General features: G+C 54.5%; 1 protein-coding gene across 9 annotated transcripts in view; it reads right to left on the bottom strand.

Annotated features, from left to right (window-relative positions):
• CEP164 (centrosomal protein 164) overlaps window positions 1-27,153 on the bottom strand; it is a 61,065-nt gene that overhangs the window by 15,559 nt on the left and 18,353 nt on the right. For 3 of the 9 annotated variants that reach the window (XM_059416469.1, XM_059416474.1, XM_059416463.1), the window contains exons 1-11: window positions 23,456-24,637; window positions 20,298-20,453; window positions 19,750-19,884; window positions 19,035-19,112; window positions 11,386-11,772; window positions 10,343-10,423; window positions 8,399-8,482; window positions 5,863-5,948; window positions 4,810-5,007; window positions 3,787-3,933; window positions 2,213-2,350 (exon numbers count right to left, since the gene is read on the bottom strand). In XM_059416469.1, the coding sequence (XP_059272452.1) occupies window positions 2,213-2,350; window positions 3,787-3,933; window positions 4,810-5,007; window positions 5,863-5,948; window positions 8,399-8,482; window positions 10,343-10,423; window positions 11,386-11,772; window positions 19,035-19,112; window positions 19,750-19,884; window positions 20,298-20,453; window positions 23,456-24,553 (2,588 nt within the window). In that variant the 5' untranslated portion in view covers window positions 24,554-24,637. Of the gene's footprint in view, window positions 1-2,212; window positions 2,351-3,786; window positions 3,934-4,809; window positions 5,008-5,862; window positions 5,949-8,398; window positions 8,483-10,342; window positions 10,424-11,385; window positions 11,773-19,034; window positions 19,113-19,749; window positions 19,885-20,297; window positions 20,454-23,455; window positions 24,638-27,153 lie in introns of those variants that run through there. The other 6 variants (XM_059416489.1, XM_059416494.1, XM_059416456.1 and 3 more) reach the window with 5 other exon arrangements.

Consider the following 27,153-nt stretch of genomic DNA (forward strand, 5'->3'; position numbering starts at 1 on the left):
CAAAGACTGAAGCTCTGTCCGTAACGGATTGCTCCCCGGGATGGTCCTGGCCCTGTTTCCGTCTCCCCAGCAGGGCTCTGCCTGCTACTCAAGACTTCCACCAGCAATTCGGGGAGCCCCCAGAGGCTGTTCTCTGCCGCCCAAATTGAACACAGGCTGATGCTTATGAGCCGGCAGGAGCAGCAGCAAGTCTCCTAGCCCTGCCACCCAGAAGAGTCCATGGAGGTCCGGCACAGAAAGGCCAAGGGAGCCAGGCAGGAGACTGTTCCCTCCCCCAGAGACAGCAGCAGGAGTGAACCAAGAACGTCCTGCTCCATCTCTCCTTGACGATGCCATGTTTTCATCTGCTCAGAGTTAACTCCATGTTTAGAAACAGGTAAAAGAAATTCAGCGCTAACCTGGATGCCTAAGGTGGGTGCTAAGATACGGAATAATGGTCCTGGTGGGAAAAAAAATGCCTATAAGTCATGAGGGTTCTCCAAGGAAATGCCCAGAGGGAAACCCAAGAACATCTGGAGGCACGAAAGCGTAAGCAGCATAAAGTACTTCGCCTCCCAGAGCAGCTTCCCTAAAGGCCAGCGCCTGCGTGCATTCCAGATCCCTGATCTTCCATTAGAAATTGGGTCTCGCCACACAACCGGCACCCTTCCCCGACGGCGTGCAGTGCGGCAGGCTGGGCCCGTCAGCGTCAGCAACACGTGGGCACGGCCCACACCAAGGAGCACTGCGACAAGAGCGAAGAAGGGACGCAGGGCCCCCTTCCCCTCACTGCAGCAGATGGAAGGCAGTGGCTGCAATCAGATCAGAAGAGCAGAAGAAAACCAGGGCTTTGGAATTCCATCTCAGCCCCTTGAGACCAGAGAGAGAAGGAAGACATGAGAGGCTCCTGACGTCTCTGAATACCTTTAAAATCCGTCCTTCCCACTTTCCTAAAATCATTCACTTGGACTGGGACCAGCCTTGAGCTAGGCCTTCAGTTCTCCTCTGCTCCCAACCCCACCCCCCGCTTCCCGTTGCTGGCTCTCCTCCAGGTCCCCTGACACAGCCCAGCGGATGCGGATCTAAGAGACGTGGCCGCCACCTCCTCTGAGAGTCCTGCTCTCCGAGAGAGAACATCTCCCCGCAGCTCCCCGCCTCATCAACCCTCCAACTCATTTCCAGCCTTGGCTGAAAACATCTTTTTTCCCTGAGATGGTACCTCTGAATGTCTCTCTCCCCCGTGGGCTGCGGAGCTACGTGGGGCCCGAGGGACAGATGCTACGGAAAGATGGGGCCTCAGACGGCGCGGCAAACTGCGGCCCGGCTACGCGCACGGGCGAGCGTGCCTGCAAGCTGGCACGCGGGCGAGAAGGGCTGGCTTCCAGCAGGCTCTTCCCTGTGTCCCCGTTTGAGAACTCTAGTGTCCCACTTAGGTCCAAGGCCGTCAGCAACGGCCCAGATGATCGAGGAGACAAGAGAGAAGACGAAGCCTCAGAGGAAGAGGCGGGTCTGATTTCGAGGCCACTCCTCAGGTGTCAGCCTCAGAGACCCAGTTTCCAACAGTCGGCAGCTGAGAGGACACCCCGCAGGAGCGCGATCATTTCAGGCTGGCCACCAAGGAAGGCGAGCAGCGGGGAGGGCAGGCGCTGCGGAGGGAGGACGTGGTGGCGCCCGGGACATTCTCAACTGGCCGCACGGCCACTAAAATCGCAACCAAAGAGATCCCATCCCGTTTCACGTTCGGCCCAGTGGCCTGACCTCATTTACCCGCTTTCTACAAACACGTCATGAAAGGTGCTGCGATCACCAAATCCCTGACTCCGGGACCCAGGTCTTCAGGCCACAGAGCGCACACACGGGCGGCGGCTTGCTGGCCCCCCCGCCCCTAACTGCTTCTGATCCAGCTTAACAACATCTGTGAAAGGCAACGGACTCAAGGAATCATGGTTTTTCTTTTTTTGTTATTTACGATGTACTGACATCTGTGGAAGTTTGCTGATAGAGGAGAGACTGCGGGTCCCGGGACTAGCCAGCTCGTTCGGACAGCGGGAACAGGTCTTTCAAACCAACCAATCCCCCAAGGAGCCCACACCACAAGCACCTCCTTCCAGAACTCACACCAAAACGTGCAGGGGCCGGCCGGGTACCAGGCAACTGGAGGGCCTCCCCTATAGCCCAAAGCCCACCCTAAGTAGTCAAATTATCCAATCCCACACTCACTCAAGATACTTACCCTGACTCGCCCATTCCTTCCCACGGAAACCCCAATAAAGGCTCTGGGCCATGGTCTCCCTTCTCGCCTCTTCTGCCTCCTGGCATACCCTGCTCCTTCCCCATGTGGCCTAGCACGGCATGGCACGCCCTCCTCTCTCTGGAAATGTAAGTAATAAATTCTTCCTTAATGGCATTGGCCTGTGTGGTCACTCAGTCACCTCCATAAATTAAAATCCCATGGGGACAAATGAGACCCAGACACAGAGCTACTCCTCACGACACAGAAACGGAGCTGTGAAGATGAGTAATGAGGAGGTTACGGGGCCTAAGCCAGTCTCCGAAACACAACTGCCTCCTGTCCTGATAGAAAGCACCCTGACCCACTGTCCACAGCTGCAAAGGAGACTTGGGAAGGCTATGTCATTCCTCGAGGTCAGAGCTGTCACCACCTGAGCCACGGGGCTGCCCCTTCCCTGCGTCACTCTGCAGTGCGGTGGTGAGGACAAGAGTCAGGAGCTCACATGCCCTGCCAGCTGTGAGTAGGGTGCCAACCTGTCTCTACTCAACATCGGCCCCCATCCCAAGGACTCCTAATCCTTTCATGGCACTCGGTTCACAGACGTGACAAACGGCACAACCCTGGCTCCTATCTCTCCACACAGAGAAAAGGACCAATGGCTGCACACTGAGTAGGAGGTCTAGGGCTCCAGCGACCAGAGCCTCGTCCTAGTGATACAACCCACCAACGAGGTGATTTGGGGGCAAATCCCTTCACCGCAAGCCTCAGTCTCCTCATCTGTAGAAGGGGTAGAGGGGAAGGAGACAACAGGAGGAGGAAAGCTCAATGATCTCCAAGTTTGAGAATTGCAAGTAGAACAACAGAGGCGAGCTTTGGACCAGGCCCAAAATGCATATACTGGATATGGTAGGATTCCATTTATGTCCAGTCAGAGAACTGGAGAGACGCACCTAGGGGACTGAAGCCAGAAGTGTGGGGACCTGGGGTGGTGCACGGGGAGGAAGGGGACATGAGGAAACCTTCTGGAGGGACAAAAATGTTCTACCTCTGATCCGTGTGTAAGCATGGGTTAATTCGTACAGTCCAGGTTTATGTACTTTTGGTAAATACCTCAATAAAATGTTGATAAGAAAGCGAAAAACAGGGGCGCCTGGGTGGCTCAGTGGGTTAAAGCCTCTGCCTTGGGCTCAGGTCATGATCCCAGGGTCCTGGGATCAAGCCCCGCATCGGGCTCTCTGCTCAGCAGGGAGCCTGCTTCCTCCTCTCTCTCTGCCTGCCTCTCTGCCTACTGGTGATCTCTGTCAAATAAATTAATAAAACCTTTAAAAAAAAAGAAAAGAAAAGAAAGCGAAAAACAGTGCTTTGGAGAGCGGAAAAGGAGATTACCAGGTTTCCGCTAGCCCTTGTGTCCACGTTCATTCACGGCTGGCTGGGGTCTCAAAGTGGCACAAGCAACAAAGGGCACACTCAGTCTGCCCTACCCCACCCCACCGGCAGGGCCCCCAGGGGTGGTGGGCACTCAAGCAATGCACACATAAGGGAGGACAGGGACAGACGTTAACACTGGCCCTTACGCCTCTGAGAAGACTGGAGGGGCAGGGCTGGCCGCCACCTTCTCCTCGGGCTCCTTGGCCTCTTCCTGCCCAAGGCCCAGCTCCGTGGCCCAGGAGCGCTGCTCCTTGCCCCTCTCATGGGCAGCAGGTGGGCTTGGGGTCTCCTCCCTTGATGACAATAAGGAAGCAACCGTGTTATAGCCGGTGGGAAGACAAGGGGCTCCAGGTGCACCCATTCAGGGTCAGAGAGCCCTGATGAGGACAAGGGAATCAGCCCCAGCTGTGTGTCCCTGTCTCGGGCCTCACTCTCCCCAGTCTGCCTCTCCTCTGGCTGTTTACAGAGGGCTGCAGACGCATCCACGAGGGCTGCGGGAGGGTTATGGTGCCCGAGGAGAAGTTCTGCACAAAGCAGGTAGTCTGTGGACCCAGCGTTGCTGCAGCTCAGCTTTCCCGGGGACTCATCCCAACTGAACATGCTCCAAACCAGCTCTGACGCCGGCCTCTTGCTTTCACCGGGGGAACAGAAGGACTAGCAAAGGCAAGCCAGGCTCTGGGCAGGGCTGGGGCACAAAGATCCCCTCAGCTGGCCTCAGGGAGGCCCAGGACTCTGCACTTCCCTCCCTGAAGGGCCTGGCACATGACAGGGCTCTCCTTGGGTTTGCTGTAGGACTAGAAGTGGGATGACTGCTAGGGGTGAGGGGAGCACGGACAGGTGGGGATGGGAACAAATGCCCCCCTAATGGGGGGCACAGCCCAGGTGGGAGACAGTCTCTGCCCCAGCCCCCGGCAGGAAGACAGCTGGATCACAAGAGATGCTCCCTTGTTCAAGAGTTTCCAGGCTCCCCAATTGGATGGTGCACCCCAGTTTTAGCTGTAGACTAAGGACTAGGAAGAAGCAGGTTTCCTCATTCCCCAGCTCGCATTGTGCACTTGTGGAAACCTGCGAACCCACCGCAGCTCCCCACCACTCCAGGCTCCCCCAGCAGTTGCTGTCAGCCCCTGTGCACACAACTACATGCCTGGAAGGCCTCCCGCTCCCCTTACCTCTTCAGGGAACCGGGCGGGACGGGGCTGCCTGCAGAGTCCCCAGACTCCTCTGCCTGCTCCTGCTTAAGCTGCCCTTCAGAGGCCTGCAGAGGCCCTTCTTCGGTGGCCTGGCTGTGAAGGGGACTCTGGTGCCACCTCCCAGGCACCAGTGGAGGAGACAACCTGGTCAGACCAGCCAGGGCAGCTGAGTAAGTCCTGCAGGGAGAGCAGGGAGAGATACGTGGACCTAGGTCCATTCCTCTTCTCTGATGGGGCTCCAGCCCCAGCCCTACATCCACAGGGAGACACGGAGGGCAAAGCAGCCAGAAAAGCAGGAAGCAGGAAAGGGAACCCCCCTGCTGAGCTCTCCCTTTGCCTGGACCAGACTCAGCCCGCTCAGGTCCCTGCACTGCATCTGCTTGTCCCGGGGTGACAGCTGGGCCTTCTCACGGCTGTGTCCACTCCCAGTGCTCACCATCACTGAAGCCGGGCAGGGATGGAAGAACTGAGCGGGAAACAGGGAGAAGGAGAAAAGCCAGACTACAGAAAGGTCAGACGACAGAAAATGCAGGAAGCTGGAGCTTTTAGCTTGTGGGAAGGCTGACACAGCCTCAAGGTTCAAAAAGCAGAATGACTGGCCCACTTCCTATTCCAGAGTGGTGGCTCTCCTTTCACAGTAGCCCGGGCCTCAGAAGCTGGAAGGCTCTGTCCCCCTCTCCCAGTCTTTGCTCTTCGTCCCCGTTTGTCTGCCTCGTGTGTGAGCACCCACAGTGGGCTACAACCACTGCCGATGTGCAAGGCAACAGCTCCAAGCCAGTTCCTCCAGCCTCGGCCCACAGCACCGCACAAAGTCCCACCAAATGTACCCACATTCCTGTCTTGGGGCAGAATCCAAGGGTATGCTCGTCTACACACGTGCACACGCACATACAGACTCTGAGAGGCCATCAGGTCAGCTCACCATCTGCCTTCAGGCAGGACCACACTGAGCCAGGAGCACCAAAGCCAGGAGTCCTGCCCGAGTCCACCCCATCCCGAAGGTTCCAGAGGGCAGCCTCCCATGTACTGTACCTCTCTGAGCCTCTGGATGGCTTGCTCCGCTGCTCATCTTGGCTGGACTGGCTGCCATCCTTGTCTTCTCTTCCCAACCTCTGGGCCTATAGGGAAGGAGAAGGGGCAAGTATATATTGGAGAGGTCCGCATTCGGGTGCCTTAATTCTCCAGCCAACTCCTGCGCCTAGGAGGAAGTACCAAGAGGTGGCTCTTGAGAAGGATGACCACTCAGGACCCGAAGAGGAGGCCTAGCTGCTGTATCATGGCCCCTCCGGGGGCTGTAGCTAAGCCACCAGGCTCACAGCTACTTCCAGGACTGGTTTGGCTGGCCTAGGGAGGAAGAGCCAGAGGCCATAGCCATTGCCTGCAGAGCCAGAAGCCAGAGGCTAAAGGAGAAAACATATAAAAAAGAAAATCCTGCCTACTGTCATTGGAAGCCTTCACTGAGAAAAAGAAAAAGCGGAGACATCCATGAACACCTCAAACCCACACAGGCCCAGACATGCAGCGCCAGTGACATACAGGGAGGCTGCGTGATGGGCATTGGTCACTGAGGGAGCAGCCAAGCACGTGGAAGAGGAAGGACCCTAGAGAGATGGGGACGTGGTGAAAGGAGAGGGCACTACTACATTCCAGACGGAAAGGATACCATCTGGGCAGCCCCAGGGAGGAAGACAAGGTAGTCCACTGCTTCACTCCGGGACCCCAGATACCCGGGTCCCATCAGTAGCCAATGATGCCCCCCCTTCCCAGTCAGGGACTGATTATACCATCTATAAAAAAGCAAAACAAAACAAAACAAAAAAACCTCATGGAGTGAGGTGGTGGGGGCGCAGAGGGGGAGAATGTCAAGCAGACGCCACGTGGAGCACGGAGCCTGACACAGCTCGATCTCACGACCCTGAGATCATGAGCCGAGATCAAGAGTCGAACACTTAACCAACTGAGCCACCCAGGAGCCCCCTGTCCCCATCTCATTTTAAAGCTTGGGTGTCTAGGCTGATCTAGCAAGCTGGTGAAAGGGCTACTGCTGCTAAGTTCAAATATTTCCTGCGGGGGTGGGGCCTCGGGGATGGCCACGCCCTCCGCCTGGACTTGAGCTCTTACTCCACCACTTCCTAGCCGGGAACTCAGTCTCCTCCACTAAGAGAGGGGACAGTAACTCCACAGCTCACAGGGCTGGCGGCGAGGACTACAGCAGCCCACGAGCATGAAGCCCGACTCCTGGCCCAGAGAAGGCAGGCCCCACATGCCGGCTCCCCTGTTCCCACTCCTCCCCTCTCCCCACCCTCAGGCACAAAACCCCAGCGCTGGCAGGGCCAGTCCCCATCCAAGACCCCACATTCCTCTGTCACGCCGAAGGGAGCCCCATCTGTTCTGGGACAGCAGGGTTAACAGGAGAGGTAAGGGCAGGTGACAACTCACTCCATCATTGCCCGCGGGGTTCCGGCCGGGCTGGCCCATGGCCATGTCCCCAGCCCTGTGCCCACAGCCACCCATGCCTCTCCGCTGGCAGCTGGAGCCCCGGCAGCTGGAGCCGACACTACCATCTGGATGGGTGAGGAAGGGTAGGGCCCGAACTAAAAGTCAGCTCCCCCAAATTCCATTAAAAAGAGAAATGCTGCCTGAGTACCTCCCGGTGCCCGCAGCAGAGGGCTCCCTGCGGGCTCCTACTGCTTATCATGTCAGCCTGGGCAGAGCCCGCAACTGGTGGCCCCCACCCCCTCACCCCTTCCAGTGTTCAACTCACCACTGTCTCCCCTACAAATCACATTGAGCTCAGCAGAGAGCTCCCTCTCTCACTTTCAGGGGGAAAATGAAAACCCACACAGGCCAATCTATGTAACAAACTAAAATGTAAAACAGATAACAATGTGGGGAAACCCTCAGCCCTGAGTCTGAAAGGATGGCCTCCTTGGCTTCAAAGCTCCTCAAGGACAGGATCTGTGTCTAAGTCATCTTTGTATCCTGCTGGGAGCCAGACGTCCCCACACAGAGCTTCCATCTGGGAGGGAGACAGACCCAAGAACCATAAAAGAGAAGAAGTAGAACTATGGGGAGCAAAAGGACAGAACGATTCATCCTGCCTGGAGGAGGTGACATCAGAAGTGGACCTCCACAACCACCTCTGGAAAGGGACAAATGGGGAAGCAGCACAGCAGGTGGTGCAATGAAGGAGGCGCATGGTGCACCCCGGGAACAGTGAGTGGTGGGCATGGCTGGCGCGTGGCAGGTGGGCCGAGGGGGAGCCTACAGGGGCTAAAAGGGCCAAGTCAGGAAGTAGCTTGGAATCCACAGTCTACAATGCTTTGCACATGAGCAAGTGGCCATCCCTCAGTTGCTAGAAAAATGGATAAACACATAGATGTACGCTGCAGGGCAGGGAGAGAGGATGACTTCATTCATAGCAGCAAAGAGCAGGAATGATGGACAGCCCATCGCAGGCACAGTCAGGGCCATTCCTTATTGAATCAGAAGGGAGGGAGCTCCCGGAAATGCACCCTCAGATGGGCAGAGCTTGGCTGGGGCTTATCTGTCACCCAGAGAGACTCACCTCCCAGTGGGCTCCATCCAGGACTGGGGAAAGCACGTTGACATCCAGCAGGTGCTCGGAGATCCGGCGGCGAAAACCGAAGTCCTAGGGACAGTGAAGGGGGAATTCAACGCTGCCCCTGTCACAGCATCCCCCTGGGCCTCTCCTCCACCTCCCCACCTTCCAGAAAGAGGCCTATTGCAGGGCAGGCATCATGTGAAACATTGCCACATCTACTGCTTATTCTCATCTTCAAAATAACACAGCGAGGAGTCTAGAAAGATACGTGATATGGCAGATGTAATGTTCACTACAGACTCTGGGGGTAAGGATGTATGCATTCACTCGAAAATCCTTTAGTTTTTCTGTATGTCTGAAATTTTTCATAATAAAACCATGGGGGAAAAATAAGCCCGTGAGACGGATACTCTTAAGGCCTCTCACAGACAGGGAAGCAAGTCTGCGAGCACATGTAATTCGCCCGAGGTCACACAGCTCATTAGCAATGGGGCTGGTGGGTCAGATGTGCCCTGGGCTGACTCCCAAGCCCAAGCTCTCTGCAGGACTTGTGCTGCAAGCATGTCACTTTCCAGCTGTCTTGGCCTCCTGGTGCCCAAACTGGGTGCCAGCAGGGAGGCCAAAGGGTCCAGCAGACCTGCAGGCAGCTTAGAAATGAGGCATGGTGGGCTGTTCACCGCTAGCTCTTTCCCCCTTCTCCAGGGCCCCTCTGGACAATGGGGATTGATTAGTGGTGCTCCCTAGGCAGGCTTCTCTTTGGGACAGACAGCAAGTGCCCACACCAGTGCCTGCTGTCCTCTGGCTGCCACAGGACCCTGATCCTGCCCCCTCCGAGCCCAAGACGCCTGCTGGGCTAAGTGAAGGATATGCTACCTGACAGCGTGCTAATAGGGACAGTTCTGTCATCAGCCCTGATGAATGGCAGGAGGCCCAGGCCTAGGTCTGGTCCTGCTGTCCTGTGGCTTCCTCCACCCACTCCCTCAGAGAAGAAAAACACTGACAGGCATACTTCTGCACACGGGAACTCCCGCAGGAGGGATGGAGCCCTTGCCTCCAAGAGTCCTAGAACCTGGCTCTTCTTCATGATGGTTTTTGTCAACAAAAACCTGCCCCTCCTAGATTGTGTGTTTTCTTTTTTGGTGACATTTTCCTTTCTATTTGAGTTCTACTCCACTTAACGCAGCCACCATCTGCCTCCTAAGCCCGTGGCTCAGAGAGGGGCTAGAGCACACAGCCGCCTGACTCCTCCGCACCCCCTCCCACACCCCCTCCCGTCATCACCGCTCATCCCTGACCCTCTCCCACTAATCCCTTCCCTTTGATCTGCCTCCTCCAAACAGATGGAGCATGGTTTCCAGAGGTGATGTTCTGCCAAAAAGCACCCTCAACTACTCCCCATAGATACAGACCTGGCAAATGAAGCCAGGAGACAGCAGGCTGGCTGGAAGGCCTGCGACAGAGCAAGCAACCATCCACTGCTGACATTCCAGGACAATGCCTCCTCTCTGGAAACGTAACCCAGCATCCCTCCCAGCTACAGCCTGAGGACTGGTTCTCGCCATTGCTTGGTGATCCCATAAACACACACACACACACACACACACACCTCTAACCCCCTAGATTCGTGTAGTATTTCTGCTACAGGCCAGAGGCTCTAGATCACTTATCTCCCAGACCAGTCACACTGCAGAAACAAGAAAGGGTAACAAGTGCTCACAGTTACCTGACATTTATTTGCTAACGTTTTACATTCTTTACCTCACCTTCTTCTCCCAACAAACCTATGGAATTAGTAGTGTTACTCTTAGCAGATGGGCAGAGAAACCAAAGTTGAGACAAGACCCAAGTCTGAATTCTAGCATCCCCCCCACCCAAGCTGTGTGGTGCCAAGCAAATGAGCCACAGGGACGCACAGACCCCCCATCCTTCACCCCACCTCAGACTCACCAGGCCCAGGAAGGACTTGGGGTCAGACGCGGCAGAGTCCGAGAGCTGCAGCTCTTTCACGTGTTCACTGATGTCCGAATCCTGGGGAAAAGACCCCCCGAGAAGTTGCCCAGGGCATAGCACGGAGAGGGATGACCGTCCAGGGAATTCCGCTCAGGCCATGGTGCCAACACAGGGCGAAGCTCTCACCAAAATCCACCTCTTCCAGAAAACCTGAAAGAGGACCGTGGACCCTCCCCTTCCTTCTGGACATGGGCACCAGCCCCCACCTCACTGGGGCTGAACAGCCCAGTTGAGCCCACACTCTGACTCAGGTCAACAAGGATATACGCATGTAAGGAGAGCCTGGAGAAGTGGCGTGGAGACAGTTAGAAGTTGGCAGTAGGGAAGGTTCATGCTGTCCTAAAAAACAGAATGAGAGTATCTTTCCCAGGAAGCAGCTTAAAGCTCCTTAAACGAACTCCCTCACCATCTACCTGGGAAACGAGGATGGAAAACTTGAAAATGCCAAAGGCACTGGGAAGTACTTGTGGGCATCTGGGTCATTGGCCCGGTCTTGCCAAAGCAAGACTCCCACGCCATCAGTGAGAGGAGCCTTCTGGTACCCTAACTGACCACTGCTGGGGTCAAGTACTCCCCATGGTCCCACCCCCTCCAAGTCCTCCCCTCTCTACAGAAACTCTACAGAAACAGACTATAGCAACGGGCTGCTGTCAACAAGTAAGAGGGGGCAGGCAGGAAGAGAAAGGTACTACAGAAGAACACGAATGTCCCAGGAGGGTGCCAATGGAAAGGCAAATTTCTATCCTGAATTTCTAAGGCCAGCAGGTTTGGAGTTTCATTCAGGCTCTGGCTGCCTGCTGGGTCTGGGCAGACCTGTCACCATGAAGGGTTCTGGCCAGCTGCTGGTGACAGCCCACTGCAGGGCCTGCAAACGAAGCTAAGAGTAGGTAATGACGATGTTGGGGACCCCGATCTGCACAGGGCTTAAGAGAGCAGCAGAGGGAGGGAGCGGCAACTCCCCAGGGCACAGGGGGACTCACCTGGCTCTGGTCTGATCTGCTCTCTTTGGGGACCGAAGTCTCCTCCTTGGGCTCCTTCTCCTCCACCACCTGGGTCTCTCCCCTCCTGGAACCCTCTTCTCCTGCATCCAATGAGTCTTCTGGTGCCTCCTTTTCAGTGGCTTGAGCAGGCTGACCGCCCCCAGGGTCCACCTCAATCCTGGACTTCCCAGGATCACTCTTCTCATCCGTTTCTTTTGCCGGGAGCCGAGCACTCGCCCCTCTTCCCTGCTGCTCTCTGCCATCAGCGCCGCTCAGACTGCCGTCTGCTCCCTGGCTGAGGAGCTTGCCGGGAGTTGGGGGCCCGGCAGCATCGGAATACAGAGAAGCGTCCTTCCTCTCCTCTGGCTGGCTTGTTCTCGGAGACTCCTAGGCAGCAGCAGACCATGTCAGACAAGGAGGCGTCAAGAATTAATAAAATGATTTCAGAGACTTGCAACAAGATGGAACTGTTATTCCTCGACTCAAACGGGCCAGCGCTCCAGTTCTGACCCTGGTGGTTATCCAACACCCCAACAGCTATTTAAAACCCAGATTCCTTGTTCCACTCCAGATCCGCCGAATCTAAACATCCGTGGTGATTTACAGACACCCAACCAGCCTCGTCCAGTGACAGGCGTGAAAACCAGTGCACTGAACTCCATCACCACCTACCCGGTTCTCAAGGAAGAAATGTCTCACTCCAGTCCCAGTAGCCAAACCATAGGGCTGCAGACTCAGAAGTCAGTATTTACTTTTTAGAAAGTCAGTATGTACTTACGATGATGATGACAGAAAAATCACATAAAAGTACCAATGCCTAAAATTTGTTTTTTTCCCTTTTAAAAGGCAACAGGGAAAACAGAAGGAGAATGTCCTTCATCGGTGTGACGAGGGTGGCTCTCCCCCAAAAGCCTCCTCCGCACACGCCACCCTATCTGCTTCTGAGAAGCAGAAACCAAGACAAGATTTCCTGGGGGAAATGGCTCTGAAGGATAAAGGGGTTGGGAGGCCTTCAGAATGCAGGTCTGACCTGGGGTGCGGAAGCAGGGAGGGGGCGGCTGAAACCCACAGCACCTCGGGCCTCCGCCTGGTTCTGAGAAAGTCTTGGCCTGCACCGCAGAGTCCCACGTCTGCCAGGGACAGTCCTGCTCTAGGGCCTGGTGTTCTCTGCGGACAAGCACGGCCTTGGCACGAGCCCGGCCAGACATCGCAGAGGTCCCCCTCAGCATGGTCTCTCACTTAGAGCCCCTGTCCGGCTGCCACACCCTGCCTCTCACCACAAACCTCACTCTGAAATGAGTGAGAGTTCAGGAAGAACCCTGAAAGCCGGCCAAAGTAACAAAAGAAAGCCCTTCCTCGAAATACGGCAAGTGTTCTCTCCCAGGCTCAGAGAAGCCTTCCTCCGAGAAAACATCGCTTGGGATGCGGGTGTGAACAACTTCTGAGCAGGGACATGTGACGCTTCCAGATTCCTCAGCCTAGGGACTCACAGAAGGAGCCTGGTGACTGGAGTCAAGAGGTCCCCGCACTCCTCCATGCTGCCTGTTAAAAGATCTACTGACACGCCCACCCGCCTACTGACCAGACTCCCAGAACCTTCCAAGAATGGTCAGGAGAGGGAGGGGAGCACAGCAGTTCAGAGGTGAGCTTCAGAGACACTGAGACACACGACTTAGGTTCAAATCCTCACCCGACCCTTACAGGGACCTGAGGCCCATTATTTAACTTCTCTGTGCCTCAGTGTCTTTCTCTAAAATATGGGGACACAGGAGGACATACCTCACTGGATCTGGGGGGAAGATTCAGTGAGTTAACACTCACCAAGTGAGCTAAAGAACCAAGCCCGTGCCCAAAAGACCCTGAGCGTCCCACACATGTTCCACTAATGCTTTCCTGGGAGACACACATGGTCACTCCCTGGGTGCCTTCTGTGCGTCAAGCACTGCTCTGGGGACACCTACATGAACAAGACATAGATCTTGCCCCCAGCATGGAGGAGCGTGACATGCCCCAGGTCATGAGCCTTTGCTGCCCAAAGCAAGGGGCACTGGACACAGTGCTGATACTGTCCTCGGGCCCAGGCCTGTCCCAGGGAGAAAAGCAGAAGGTGAAAGAGAGAAGGGGAGGCTTCCCTCATGACCTGGCACCTCAAAGACAGGGTACCCTCCAGTGCTGCCCATCCTCGCCACATCCGTAGCCTGGGGCTTCGCGAGCAATCTGCTGTGATCACAGAAAGGGGGGAGGTGAGCCCCTCCTCCTCAGGAGCAAGGGGAGGCCAGGCCTGCTCATTGCAAGCCCCGAGACAGTGGCCACCGCGCGGCTGGACGGCAGCCCCCAGCCCGAGGGGCTCCACAGACCTCCCACGGGTGGGAGTCTGTCAGGGTGACTGCGGGGTGTCCGGCAGAGCCAAACCACCTTGACCACGCTCATCTCATGATGACATGAGCACAGAGGAGGGTCAGACCCCCCCGTAGCACCCACGGCCTTCAAGCTAAAGTCCACAGCACCTCACATGGCCCAGAGCCTTTCTCGCCCAGCCCTGCCGGCTTCTCAAGGGTCACGGGCAGCCACACCCCGCACGCATTCCCCTGTCCCGGCCAATAGATGAACCTTGTGCCATTGTGCTACCTGGCCATGCATGTTCTTTTATTTTTTTATTTTCCTTAAGGTTGGTTATTTCACTTTATTTAGCCAACGGTCACAGTCTGAGCCCCACCAAATTAGTCCTCCAGCCTCACTCGAGGGTCTGCCTCCAGAAGCAGCTCAGAGGGCGACCAGGAGGGCCCAGGTTCCCCAGTCAGCCTCCTCTTCCACCAACACACACCCCACAGCACAGCACAAAATCACCACCTACATTCTCAGGCACCCTCCCCAGGGGTGTGGAGGGGCCCCCAGTGCCCAAGAGCCACCTGCCAGGGCCCAGCTCCAGGCACAGACTCCCCCTTGCTCCTCAGATGCCATGCACATTCTTAACACACACACACACACACACACACACACACACACACACACACACACACACATATGATCTACCCAGACAAACTCCCACTGGCCCTCACAGTACCACATCTTCCAGGAAGGCCTCCTTGATCCCCGGGACAGCGGTCCTGAGATGAGCCTTCAAGGATGTTAGCTACTCTAACATCCCTGCTGACTTCCTCTCTGTGTCCCTCACCAGATCAGCTCCTGCTCACCCTCAGTGCCTAGTTTCTGGCACATAATAAGTGCTCAGCAAATATCTGTTGGCTGAGCTTTTTAAAATGAATGTCTCATGCAGATAAAGGAGCTCCCACTCTATGAAATGGGGATGAACTGTTCATTGCACAAGGTTACAAAGGGGTCAGCCTCTACCCGTCACAGTGCTCATGAAATGGAAAATGCTAAGCAAATGTTAACTGTGAATATTCAAGATGAGGGAAAAGCATGTAACCTTTCAAAAACCAGAGGACATCAGGCACAGGAAGAGACTCCCACTCTTAGGCATAAGAGAACACGGTCAGGTGACAAGAACGGTAAGCCAATCTGTGCCATTCTCAAGCTTAAAGTCTTCAAAAGAAGATTTTCCCATGATGGACTTTATTCTGTTCTGTCTACATAAACGTTAAAATATTAAACCATGGCTACTACGTAAAGGAGTTTGTGTTCTCTGAGCCCGTGTCAACTAAGTGCAACAAGTCAGCAGCTGGAGGTAGGTCCAGTGGGTCTGGATGGCAGAGGGAGACCAGAAGAGGTCGTTGAAGATGAGCCGCGATGCCAACGCACAACTGAGGGTACCGGGGGAAATACATCCGACTCCAAACCCCTCTCCCCCGATGCAGCTCAGCGCAAGCCAGGCCTGCCAAGGATGCACACTCCAGGTCCCGGTGTGCCAGCTCTGGCTTTAGTGTTGGGGGTAACAGAGGGGGAGGGGGACGCAGGGCAAGGCTGCCCCCTCAGCACCCTTAGCTCCCCAGCTCATCTGTACTCAGACTCCTTCTATCTCCTCCTGTCACAGCCGCAGGCCCCTGAGCATCTCAAGGCAAGTATCAGCTGCCTTTTTAAAAACAACCTTGTCATCTGCATGAGGAAGGCGGGGCCTGTGAGTCCCCGTAGGAGCACTGCATGAATATTTAACATACCCCCAAAAGCTATAAGAGCTCCAACAGTGCAGTGCCCTCCTTCCCAGAGCACAAAGGCTGGCTTGGTGGGGGAAGAGAGTGGAGGACGGGAGAGCAGAACCCCCAAGCTAACCATCAGTCAGGTTATTTGCCAAGTCTCCTTCCCACCCAGTTGGTCTCAATTCTTTGCGCTGCCCCCCCACCCCATGTTGTTAGCGCTTCCCAATCACACTGACATCATCCGTGATTTCTAAGCCCAGCTCCCTCCTTCTCCTTTGATCCCAGGATGGGTTCTCAATGGGACAGACAGGACAGGCCACCAGGCCACACGCTGCCTGCTCACCCACCCACTCCCTCCCCTCCTCTCACACCCACTCTCAGTGTCTGGTCCGTGAACCTAGCCCCTTTGGTTCTGTAATCATCAAGAAATGGGTTTACACTGAAGGCAGGAGAGAGGAGGGGAGCGGGAAGGGAGGAGGAAAAGAGAGAGAGAGGCATTCCTGCCATCCTACTGCCCTCTCATGGAATCATGAGCAAAGTGACTGTGGATAGCGCAGGGACAGCGCAGAACCCACTACGGCAGGAGCCCTCATCTAGAACTGCCCAGGATGCCCAGGAGCAGGAAGAAACGGGCCACTCAGAGGACCCAAGCTCTATAAACATGGACAAAAGCCATCTGCAAAGGGTGCGGTCCAAGCAGAGGCAGCTTTGTCTATACTGAAAGCCCCATTCACTCCTATACCAGGAAAAGCCCTCCGGGTTCCTACCTGGGGTTCAAACACAGGAACCCAACACTCCCCGTGGCAAAAAGAATGAGATCTGCTGGGATCCTAGAGACAGGGGTCAGAGGTGTGTTTAACACCTCCGACTTCAGACGTTTCCCCCATCACACTGGGTTGTCTATTTATACTAAAAAGGTCATAAAAAAAAATATGTTTAAAAGCTCCCACTCCCCCAAAGTAACACAGAGTCATCAGAAGGGAAGCTTTTGGAAATCCAGGACATGTCAAAGAAGATCCCTTTTTTGCTGACATTTATAATCCATTATGAAGTAAAAATTAACAAGTTCAAAGTCAAAGTGCATCCTGTTGGATCCACAGTGGGACCTTCAACTGGTCGGCTGACAGCAAGAACCAAGCATCCATTCAACCCAGGGCCTGGAACAGCAGAGGGAAAGAAACAGCACAACACAACCTGCAGGGATTCCCTCCTTGTCCCAGAGGGGCTCACTCTCCTTCATTCTCCCAGCAAAACATACCCACCTCCTTCCTCTGCTCCAGGCACAGGCCAGTGTCGGCCATATACACATAATCTCGACTCCCAATCTGCTCAGTCTCCTGGGGAGACTTTCTCCTCTCTCCAAGAGCCACTTAAGCCCTCTTGATGCCCCATTCCCGCTCATGGTCATCCTTCTCAGCTACAAACCTGAGCTGCTGATTACACTGGCAGGATAAGGTCTTAATGGTTGATGGGAAGAAACAAAGTTGTCGTTTCAGGGAACCAAACACACAGAAGGCTTTCCATATAATATAGCAAAGAGACCAGGCCCCACACACAAGGAAGTTTCAAAGTGGACACAAACCAGGTTGATGATAAAGATGGGACACTGGGGAACACGGCGTCACATTTCACACAGTGTTAAAGTCACAAGCAAAAGGTATCTGATTGGGTACCGCCCAAAACGTGGACAATTTCTGGGGTCAAGATGGGGACATGCTTCCGGGAAGAAGCAGAACAATAACATGGAGACTGCCCAGGGGCTAGAGCTAGACCATCCAAGAAGGCCCAGCTACAACCCCAGTCCTGTGCGCCAGCACCCGTGACCCCCGCCTGCTGAGATGGGAACCCTGGCTGTTGACGTGAGCTGAAAACCAAGAAGTCAGAAAGAGTAAGAGCACAGTAAGAGATAATAAGAACACAGTTAAGAGATAATAAGGAAACAAACTTAAAACCACATTAGAGGCACTATTGTTTTCCTGGCCAGTTTTGGGATCATTCTAATTAAAGGCGAGTGCCTAGTTTCATTTGAAAGTACTGCAAGTGTGTATAAGAATTTTATATATTAGACTTACAAAAAATTTAATTCAGCTTGCAATCAATATTTAAAAGTATGGGGAAATCTGAGTTCCTGACATCATGATTTACTACTGGGTGTATGAACACCACAGGAATACTGAGAGAAATCCTAACTGCTAAGAACTAGTAAATCGGACATTAGAGAAAGGGCTTACGATAGGGAATGTTCCTTTTCAAGCAGAAAACCACACTGGGGGTTTGTAGATTATTACAACACCATGATGAGTCGGGTTTGGTTTGTTTTCAAGAACATTCCAGTGGCAATGGGTGGACAGGCGGGGGGACGGAGATTAGAAGTGACAGGAGTACCGTGGGAAGACTCTGGAAGCTATTCCCCACCGCAGTCCACACTTCCCAGGCCCCTCGCCTTTGCTCAAGCTGTTTGTGTGCCTAAAATAATGCTTACACCCCCACGTCTGGAATTTACCTACTCTTTAAGAGCAAGGTCAAATGTCATCTCTTCCAAGCTTTTCCTAATTTCCAGGCAAGTCATATCCTCCCCACTCAGAGCTCCTCTAGGCCGGGCACCTGTGCCAGCCGGAGCTCTTCGCCCAAGCCGCCCTGCTTTACGGCTGCCTAGACAGGCATTTACTCCACAGCGAGCACTCACTAAACACCAAAGACCTGCTGTCCTTTCTCTCTCTCCAGCTGCAAACTCCATGAGGCCAGCCCAACCCATTTTCCAACCTCTGTATCTCCACGGGGCCTAGCGCAGCGGCCAACGTTCGACAACTGCTAAGACTCTGGCTGTCACACCTCTGTTCAAAGCCACCCCTGACCCCGGTGCCTGCATACCCCAAAACAAACTCCTTTGCTGGCACTCAGGGCCTCCGTGATGCAGCCCAAGATACCTCCACAAACCATCTCCCACTCGTCTCCCACAGGCACTCTGTCTGTGCTCCAGCCAAAGGGGACAGCCTCACCCTCCCCAGTCTCACCCTGCACCCTCTGCCCCTGTCTGTGCAAGGCCCTGCATGTGGGCTTCTCTCTCCCCACTCACCCCTGCCCGCCCAGTCCTGCCCACCATCCTTCCTGGTTCACCTTACATGGCAATTTCTCAACAGAGCCCTGCCTGGTGGATCCATGCAGCTTGGAGACCCCAGATTCTCCTTCCCATGATGCCCCGTCTCACTGCCTTCTACCCTGTCTTCTGGGAATAGAAGCCCCTCTTTCTGTGAGGCTGCAAAACCTCAGGGGGGCAGTAATCCCACCTAACTTAGGCTTGCACAACTGAGAGCCCCCAGCAAAGTGGCCCTACCTGACAATATTCAACCACTGGTGGTTACCCGGCAAACGAGAGGAAGGATGGAGTCCTATTCTTCTTTGTGCTTCCCCAAACCCCAGAAAGCCCATCTAGACAGCACTGGGACAAAACATTTCTCTTTCCAAATCTGCAATCTCCAAGCAGAAAAGCTTAGGAAGGAAGGAGGGACAGACCAGGCTGAATCATTTGCCTGCCAGGCCTCAGACTCTTACCTCATACTCAAAGTCACCCCCCAGCGCCCCAATGTCCAGGTGCAGGTTCTTCAAAAGCTCACTTGAACTGCGAACACTCTGAAAACAAACACGATTACAGGTGGTTAAGTCAAGGAAACGGGTCAGCCGGGGGTGAGGGGGCCAAGAAGCACCTTGTTGGTTACGCTATCTGGGTCAGGCCCACAAAGTATATAGATTGGGCAAGAAATGAAGCTGTGGGCTGGAAAATCATCTTACTTATTTTTAAAGGAGTATAGAGTTGGCCAAAAGTGTCCGTCAACAGATGGATGGCTGGACAAAATGAGGTCTAGTCAGCCACACATGCTACTCACGACGACCCCTGAAAACAGGCTACGTAAAAGAAGGCAAACATAAAATGGCCAACATTGTAGGAGTCCACTTATATGAAATATCCAGAACAGGCAAATTCAAAGATAGAAAACAGAACAGAAGAGACAAAAGGGGAGAAGGGGTTGGGGAAGTTACTATTTACTTAACGGGCACAGAGTTTCTGTTTGGGATTGCAATCAAGTTTTGGAGACAGACAGTGGTAATGACCGTCTAACACTGTAAAGGTAATTAATGCCACTGAACTGCACACTTCCAAGTGGTTATAATAGTAACTTGCGCGTAGTACGTAGCTGCCCACAATAAAATAAACTCCTTGTTCGATAGCACGCAGGGTTTCCAAGGCAGGAGGAGGGTTCATCGTTACCTGGTTGTCACTCTCCACCTCATCCTCTGCGTTGGTCTCCTCCCCTAAAGCCAAGAGGCTGAGAGCATTCTTGTCCTCATGGATGGAGCCCAAGAGACCCTTCGTATAAGCAGAAGTCTTGAGACCCTGTGAAGGCTCCAAAGTAGAGAAGGAAAGTCAAGGGGCACGTTAAGGACCTGCAGAATGTTCTCCCCACTCTCTTTAGAGGTCTCATACCACAAGTCTGCCATGCCCAGGAAATGACCCCAGGTCACATGGATCCCTTCCTGACTCCCAATGCCCCTGCTGTAAAGACTGGGAATTCAGCACTGCAGCCCCCCCCCCCCCCCCCCCCCCCCCCCCCCCCCCCCCCCCGTCTACCCTCTGGAGCTCAGACTACACATCTAGCATCACACAAGCGTGATTTACTTTCCCAGCTTCCCAGTTTGCCCATGAACTCTAAAGACTCGGCCTACGCCTTCTTTCTTATCTAGGGGCCACCGTTCCTAGCGAGGCACACAGAGACCCCAGGGCCACTAGATAGATTGAACGTGAGAGAAACCATTTACCAGTGTGAGTTCTCCGAGCTGACCAGACTCCGCCGAGCTCCCCAAGCTCACGTTTTGCGATCCACGAAGAGCAGAGGTGGGGGCATCCACAAGACCTCTCAAGGGAGCCAGGCCCCTGGGAGGGACGTGGACTGGGGCTAATGAGGAGCCCAGGGCCTGGGCAACACAAAACATCTTGTTACAAACCCAAGAAACCACATGGCTCTCAGAGTGCCAGAGACAGATATAAAAATAAAACATCTAAATCCTCCCCGCTCAAATTTAAACCACCTCCGCTCGGAGGCTGCTAATGAAACACAACATCCAGAAATTGCCATTGTGCCAACTGTGTGAGAAATCACAGGCTGGCTTGCTGATTCTCCTAACTCCGCTGCCGGCACACAGCGCATGGTTCCCTCACATCTGGCAGATGCTGCAGCGGGTTCTGCTCCCCTTTCAGAAGCCACATAGGAAGTGGGGGGGTGGGGGGAGGGCAGAGACAAAAGCCTCATCTACCAGAATGAGAAGTCTCAATAGATGGAAGTTTAAAACTGATGAACCAAGAAAAAGCAGTCTAAGCATATTATTTACAAATGTGGAAGTACACAGCAGCAGAAAGTGGTTGCCTCTGGGGAGGGGTAAGCACACCAGAGAACTGTATTTCGTTACACGCTTTCTGATACTATTCTACTTTGTTCGATATGGGCGTATATTCCTTTCATTAAAATACATATCAACTATGAAACGAACACATGGGGGCGCCTGGGTGGCTCAGTAGGTTAAGCGTCTGCCTTCGGGTCAGGTCATGATCCTGGGGTCCTGGGATCGAACCCCACATTGGGGTTCCAGCTCAGTGGGGAATCTGTTTCTCCCTCTCCATCAGCCTCTCTCCCCTGCTCATGCTCTCTCTCTCCCTCTTTGCTCTCTCAAATAAATAAGTAAAATTTTTTTTAAAAAATACATGAATGACAAAAGAAGAACTCTCTTTCCCCTCTTCCACAGACAAGGAAGGTGGCTGAATGAAGCTTTGCTCCAAGGACTGACTGGTTTCCCTGTTCTCACGTTGGCCAGAAGGAGGCTTCTGGCTAGGGAGGATGGGAAAAGAAACCAGGCTGGGAGTCAGAATTTGCAAGACCTCAGCTCATTCACAGACTCCCGGATTCTCAGTTTACTCATCGACAAGACAGAGATGATAGGTGTCTTGCGACTTAAGAAGGTTTTTCGGGAAGCTGAAGAGAGACCATGAAGGTGGGGAGCACATGGGAGTGGTCCAGGGCTACGCCACCGTGGAATGGCCGTGAGAAGGACACATTCCCATAGATCAGGCAGAGCAGCAGGGGCAAGGAGAGCATTGTGGGGATAATTCACAAAAAGCTCTTTAAAATTCATTGCTCAAACTTAAAGTGTATAAAACAACACAAAACCCCTTCTGTCTATCCCAAGGGGACTGAAGAAAGGGGAACCCGGAGAAGGTCAGGCTGAAGACACACAGGCAGCCCGCCAGCCCAGGCTGAAGGGCCCAGACTATCGGGCGGGTTCTGACCAGGGCCCCTTCCTGTGTGGGAAGAGCAGCAGACGCTCATCTGAAAGTGAAATGAGAACCACTCCCAAGAGTGGTTAAAACGCCCAAGTCACTGCCCAACCATCTGGCCTGCTGCAGAGTACTTCCAGCAGGAAGAAAGGAGCAGGTACGATCAGACGCCCCCAAAACCCAGGGGCTGGGCTCAGCCCTCACGTGCCATCTCTCCTGCTCTCATGACAACCCAAGGCCTGAGTTCCTACAAAGGGATATGGTGGAGATGAAGACCCCCAGCTCGCAGTCACGGGCCAGCCGGAGGGGCACAGGCACGGGACTGGACCCAGGGCTATCTCCCAGCCAGTACTTCACACCATGTCTTGGTTGTGGCCAAAAAGGAGCCCAGGAAAGCTTCTCTAAGGTAAACTGGGAGCATACTTGTCTGCTCCTCCTGACTTCAGCCCTCCCAACCAGCCCCAGCCGATAAACAACCAGAATTTCTCCCACACTACATTTACGGAAACGTATAGACTCCTCTGGCGGCTAATTTGCAGACGTGCCGGGGGACTGAGGGAGGGAGACAGGCATGCTGAGGGCTCTGTTCTCCCAGGCCTTTACCAAATCAGCAGTCGGCAGGAAAATGACACACCCTTGGCTCCTAGCTGATCATCTTCTAGAGCTGGCCATTAACTCTGACTATGGGCTGTGCATGGCCTTACCCTTCAGAAGAGATAAACCTGCTGCCATCGGACTAATTAAAACTTTCAGGATCATCTGCAGCTTATCCAAGATTTATCATGCTACAGTAGTTATTAAAGCCATCAGGGAACCAGGACACTCGAGCAATTAGAAACCAGAGGGAACACGGCCGCAGCCAGGCGACAACAAAAGAACAGCCTGGGAAATTCCGCCTGACCCCCCCAGTCTCTGATCTGACCTGACTTCTTCTGAATGAAGAATACAGTGAGACTCTTTAAAGGGACAAAGGGTCAGAATGACAGAGAAGGCAGAATCCTACGTCAAATCCCCACAGGGGGTAAGTAAAGGTACAAACAAGGTCTGCAATGCCTGACGCCAGTTAGTCCCAGGTTCCTGGGACCCCTGGGATGCAGGAGCAGAAGCAGCTCACCGGACAGCAGAGAGATTCTGGGCTTCAGCTCCCCCCACCCCGCACCCCACGACTGTATTAACTTTCCAGTTCCAGGGAACTCCAAGAAGGGACTAAATTCAGAGCTTGGGAGGAGGGTGTCACTTGGGGAAGCCTCTGTCCACAATCGGCTGATGGAAAAGGCCTCCCAAGCCCTGGGAAGGCACCTAGATCCCGCCTGCATGCCAGGATCGGCACCACCTCGCTCACCTTCAGAACTGACCATCTGCCAAGCCCGTGACCCACCCGGGACCTAAGCTCCAAGGAAGGGAAGGCTAGCTGCCCTCTGCCGCTGTTTCGGAGGTCACGGGTATAAGAAACAGAAGACCTGTCAGCCCACAAGAGGGCTGGGCCGGGTAGCTAAGAGATCAGCAGTTACCAGGGGAGAGCACACAACAGGAAAGCAGGCCTGACAGCTGAGTGAGAACATCAGCTGAACCTGGCCCCTCCCGCCCAGGTTCACGGAGGCCCATAGGCCCCACTCACTAAGAGGCCTACCTGGCTGAGAAGCCTCACCTTGCCCCGCTCTGCAGCGAGCGCTCTGCTGCACCTCAGCTCGTCCGGCCCCTGGCTGAGGGGGCTGCTGCTGGGCTGGACACAGGCTTGCTGAGGGACCGCCTGCCCAGCAGGGGCAAGAGCCGCCTCCTGAGGGTGCTCCAGCATCTCCGGCCCCCAAGCCAGGAGCCTCGGGTCCCTCTCCACAGCTTTGCTGGCCTCGTGCTCACCCTCACTAGACATTCTGGGAGACTCGGCCGCCAGGCCACAGACCATGCTGGCAAGAGCCTTACATGGCGTCTCCGGCGTGCTCTCGGGCAGCTCCAGGCCCTCCAGCCGCCTGGAGATCTTGACCATCTGCAGGATGTGCCGGTAGAATCTCTGGTCCTCAGAGTAGTCTTCGCTCTCTGACTGCTCGTCAGCAGAGCTCTGCAAGTGGGCCAACTGCAGTCCCAGGAAGGGGCTGCAGCGCTGCCCTCCGGCCCTGGGAGCAAGCTGGCCCCCGCCCTGCTCAGAGCCCTGCAAGCTCTGCAGGTCCCAAGGGAAGTTGCTCACCTCACCCAGGATCTGCGAGCCCAGGTGAGAAGCCAGGCTGCTGCTCTCCACGTCAGGCTCAGACTCACTAGGCTTCCTGTCTTCTTCGGGGGGCTCTAGGGACCCCGGGGGTTGTCTCTCCTCACGGTCAGGGGAGCGTCCAGGGACACTCCCGGCAGGGGCATTCTGGGCCAGCTCTAAAGCCAGCGGGGCGGGCGGCAGCAGGAAGAGCTCCTGCGGTGGATCTTTGGCTGATGCCCCTAGAGCCTCAGGGGCATCGGGTCCTGTCTCCTCGCAGCTCCCCGAGGTGTCCTGGTTGACAAGCTTGGAGACCTGCCCCATCCACAGTTCTGGGGGCTCTTTCCTCCTCCTCCCCCTGCCCACACTACCACCTTCCCCAGAAATGCCCTGCCAGCTCAGGCCATCGGCCGAGGCGCTATCTAGCAAGAGCGCTTGGCTCTTCCTGGTAGGCGGCATGTGGTCAGAGGAGCACAGGGACTGGGAGCGGTCATCCTCCAGGGACGGTGAGGGAATGGGACTCTGGCTCTTGTCTCCCCCGGGGCCAGTGGAGCCCCATTTGGCCATGAGGTGGCCATGCTGCTCCCCTCTCAGCTGTAGGCCGGTGATGGTTTCAGAAAGCCCTGAGTACACAGAGGCCTGGCTCCTGCCTTCCAGCACATCCTGCCCATTCTGGAGGGGCCTGGTATTCTCAGCGCCCAGGGCGCTGGGCTTCTGCTGTCTGGTCCTCAGTTCCAGCTCTTCTATTTCAGGGTCGGAAAACCCCAGGTAGATTTTGTCTGTCAGCTTCTGGGGTTTCCCCAGGCCCTGCTGGTCACCTAATTCTGTCCTGCACTGGGCTGGGGCCCTGCCTAAGATTTCCTCCACATCGGCAAAGATCTGGTGGGTGCGAGAAGCTTGGCCTTTGGAGAGTGGCTGTAGCTTGCCAGGCAGGGTGCCCAGCAGAGGCCAGGGCGTGTCACCCAGCGCGCTGGGGCTCTTCCCTTTCTTAAAGCAGCCCTCACTTCTAGCCTGCATCTCCTGGTCTGGGTCCAGATCAGCAAGCCCAGGTGCCGAGAGAGGGGATGGGCCACGGAGAAGGAAGGAAGAAGGCAGAAGTCCCTGCTCAGGCTGTGTTTCCTAGATGGGTATATAAACATGCAGAGAGAATGAAGACAAAGCACTTCTGTTTTCTACTTGCTACCTCAGTCCTGGGCAAGCCCTTAGCAGAAACCCACCCGCCATTTAAAGGAAAACACAAACTAAGAGGGAAAAAAAAGAAAACATAAGAAAAAGCTAAAAACTCCTTTCAGCTCCATTGTTTTCTGGGCCCTAGTTTCCTCATCTATAGAGGAAGCTGGACTAGATCAAGGGCTTACCCCCCTGCTTCACAGAACCTGCTGGTAGATCACTCTAGTGTACATGTAATGGGGAGGGGGCGTCACCAAGACCTACACCCCAAGGTTCACTTTTTCTTGATATGCTGGACCTCCATGGAGGAATTGACTGGAAGACAGCGTTTCACTATTCACAAAGGTCTGAGTCACCAACCAGATTATCCCTAAGGTGTCATCAGGCTCTCAGTTCCGGGACTGGTGAATTTCATGAAATCCACCTGCCTTACCAAAGACCACCAGAAATTGTCTAAGAAGGGAGAGAAGGGAAACGTGGCCAGCGAGCTGAGCCCTGGGAATTCCATCTAGGTCTTCCAGCAGAGATGCAAACTGGTACTACTCAAGAGAGGTCCACACCAGAGACTCTTCGGTCTCAAAGAGACCCTAAAAGACAGACCTCATCCTGCAAACATTCACACTAAGCTCCAGCTGGCCTATGCACGCACACCGCCAGAGAGCCCAAGCCACCTAAGCCCAGGTCACCCACCTGGCTCAGGCCTGCCCTCTGCACAAACCCAGGTCTGAGGCACTGTCCTGAGCCCTGAGATCCAGACTGGCAGCCCAGGGCTATCCAATCGTCCTCAGCTCCTGAAACCACAAAGGAATCCTTTTTAACAGGGAGCTCCAAGCACTTACTCACATACCCAGAACTCTGTCACCCAACCCTCTGCCCCAGAACGCTCGCCTCATTCCCTCTCTCACCTTTAGCCATGCCAGAGCCTGCCCAGACACTGAAGTAGTCCTGGGCTAATGAAAAGCCCATCATCCATCTTAGGCCTTTCAAACACGTAACATCAGAAAATTCAACTGATGTGGACGTTACCCAGCCTCTTTTCTCCATCTGGAGGGATGGGCTTGCTATCTTATTTCTTGGGATCATGAGTAGCAGTACATGGGGAAAAGGATGTTTAGAGGTTGGAAATGTTGAAAGAGACAAATTCACCAGCCACCATCCAGTGGCAGAACTGTTGCCTTGGGGAAGGAAGGAAGTTAGTTAGCTGGAGGAAACCTTCACTGAGAAGCAAGCACTAAGCACTGTGGGAAACAGACTACAAACAGAAAGCTGGACAAATGAGAGGGTTGAAAAGATAGTGTCAGTGTTCCCCCGCCTCCACTCCGGCTGGCCTGGGTTCCTATGGGGCCTCCCTCTCCTCACTGTGCCCCACCTGCGCCACACCTGAACCACACCTGGGTGAAGGACTTCCTGGACCACCAGAGCACTCTGGGCAAGCCTGGGCCTTACATCGGGATGGCTCCAAGTCTTAGCTTCTTTACCTATAAATTCAGGGCCATAACTCTGTCTCTAGAGTTCAGACACACTGGAGGAACAAATGAAACAAAATAAGGGCAAAGAGCGCTTTCAACTCCAAGTTAAAAAAAACAAAGCTACCCGAGACCAAGATGATCACGCTGCCATCAAATGTCAATTATGCATCGCTAACAGCCAACGCCGGCAACAAAGACCGGATAAAGGCCAGAGCTTTCCTCGCTGGATTTGGAAGGCACTGGCGTCCTGACAATTGAATTAGGGCTACATCTGACATCTAGGAATTTGCACCACCCTGGGAAGACCTGGCTCTGACGGGGCAGGGAGGACACTCCACTCGTCTGGGTTCTCCATCAACTGTCCCCCGTCCCTGACTCTGAACAGGGACAAACGACACCACTTCCCTGACCACCACAGAGCTCGGCAGAGTGCTCTTGCTCCCTAATCCCGCCACACAGCATGTGCTTCCCCAGGGGGATAAAAGGAATTGTTCAGAGGCAGTAAGAACTTCCAAAAGCTAAAAGGAA

This window comes from Mustela nigripes, chromosome 1 (genome assembly GCF_022355385.1).
Source record: "Mustela nigripes isolate SB6536 chromosome 1, MUSNIG.SB6536, whole genome shotgun sequence".
Classification (NCBI taxonomy): domain Eukaryota; kingdom Metazoa; phylum Chordata; class Mammalia; order Carnivora; family Mustelidae; genus Mustela; species Mustela nigripes.